Genomic DNA, 1,450 nt, shown 5'->3' on the forward strand with positions numbered 1-1,450 from the left:
TCCAACCTAAAACCTCCACCCTAAAACTTGCTTTATATCTATTCCTATATTCTAAACCCTTAAACTCTAAGTTTCCTACCCCGTGACATTACACACTTCTACTCAAACTCCACACCCACAATCCCACTTCTGTCATCCCATTTTGGAAGCCTTCTCCACGGCCTCAGGTCAGTGCAGTGCTCTCCTGGGGGTCGGTGCCTGGCGGCACAGAAAGGCTGAAATTCTCAGTACGCAGGGTTCCAACACCTGCTCGTGGCAGGGTGGGAGCGGATGATGCTCCAGGTGCCGTCCAGCCCAGGGGTTCGGGGTGCTCCGCACTCTCGGACTCGGGGATGCTGGGAGGGGCGGGCACCGCCCGGAGCGGGGAGCGGACTCCAACTCCCGGCAGGCACCGCGCGGGGCCGCGCCCGCGCTCCCTGCCCCGTGCGTCATCTCTGCGCGCCGCCCGCGGGCCGTGCCGCCGCCATGGTGCAGCTCGGTGAGTGCGGCGGGCTCGGAGCGGCCCGGCCCGGCCCGGCCCGGCCGTGACCGCCCCCGGCCCGGCCCGGCCGTGACCGCCCCGCGCTTTCTCCGCAGGGAGCCGCCTCCTGAGGGGCCGCGGCGGCCACGTCGTCATCCGCTTCGCGCTCGGGGGCTGCACCAACCGGCCGTTCTTCCGCATCGTGGCGGCCAACAGCAGGCGCGCCCGCGATGGGAAGTACCTGGAGCAGCTCGGCTGCCTGGACCCGCTGCCCAACGCGCACGGCGAGAAGGTGGCGGGGCTCAACCTGGAGCGGCTGCGCTACTGGCTGGGCTGCGGCGCGCAGCTGTCCCGGCCCGCCGAGAAGCTCCTGGGTAGGCCTGGGGCGGGCGCAGGGATGGGGACGGGGGGCCCGGGCTCGCTCCCGCTCTCACCGCGTCTCACCGGGCAGGGCTGGCGGGCTTCCTGCCGCTCCACCCCATGACGGTGACCGGCGCCGAGAGGCTGCGCCGGCGGCGACAGCGTGAGCAGCAGCCCGAGGCTGCCCCTGCGGACGGCTCGGCTGAGACCGGCACCGGCACCGCGCCCTGACACGGCCCGGCCGGGAGGGTCCCGAGCGGCCCGGGACTGCCGCGGCCCGGGACTGCTGCGGCCCGGGACTGCCGCGGCCCGGGACTGCACCGGCCCGGGACTGCACCGGCCCGGGACTGCACCGGCCCGGGTCTGCCGCGGCCCGGGTCTGCCGCGGCCCGGGACTGCCGCGGCCCGGGTCTGCCGCGGCCTGGGTCCGCCGCGGCCCGGGTCTGCACCGGCCCGGGACCGCTGCGGCCCGGGACTACACCGGCCCGGGTCCGCTGTGGCCCGGGTCTGCTCCGGCCCGGGTCTGCTCCGGCCCGCCCGGACCCGAGGATTTCTGCCCTGTCCGTGCATCCGACCCCATTAAAATGTTACCTCTGCACCGTCCATGTGCTGCTTTCTCCAGACTCCTCT

General features: G+C 72.6%; 1 protein-coding gene across 1 annotated transcript; it reads left to right on the plus strand.

Moving 5' to 3' along the window:
- The first annotated feature begins 423 nt into the window (after nt 1–423).
- MRPS16 (mitochondrial ribosomal protein S16) lies at nt 424–1,152 on the plus strand. Its single transcript, XM_068171782.1, has 3 exons — nt 424–478; nt 577–834; nt 912–1,152. Exons 1-3 carry the CDS (start codon nt 466–468, stop codon nt 1,049–1,051), a joined length of 411 nt encoding a protein of 136 aa, XP_068027883.1. The 5' UTR covers nt 424–465; the 3' UTR covers nt 1,052–1,152.
- Nucleotides 1,153–1,450: the final 298 nt, after the last annotated feature.

This window comes from Anomalospiza imberbis, chromosome 23 (assembly GCF_031753505.1).
Source record: "Anomalospiza imberbis isolate Cuckoo-Finch-1a 21T00152 chromosome 23, ASM3175350v1, whole genome shotgun sequence".
Lineage (NCBI taxonomy): Eukaryota > Metazoa > Chordata > Aves > Passeriformes > Viduidae > Anomalospiza > Anomalospiza imberbis.

Excerpts from the sequence above, each read along its gene's own strand:
- MRPS16 (XM_068171782.1), top strand. Across the intron at positions 835-911 it reads GCCCGCCGAGAAGCTCCTGG|GGCTGGCGGGCTTCCTGCCG; the intron begins GTAGGCCTGGGG and ends CTCACCGGGCAG.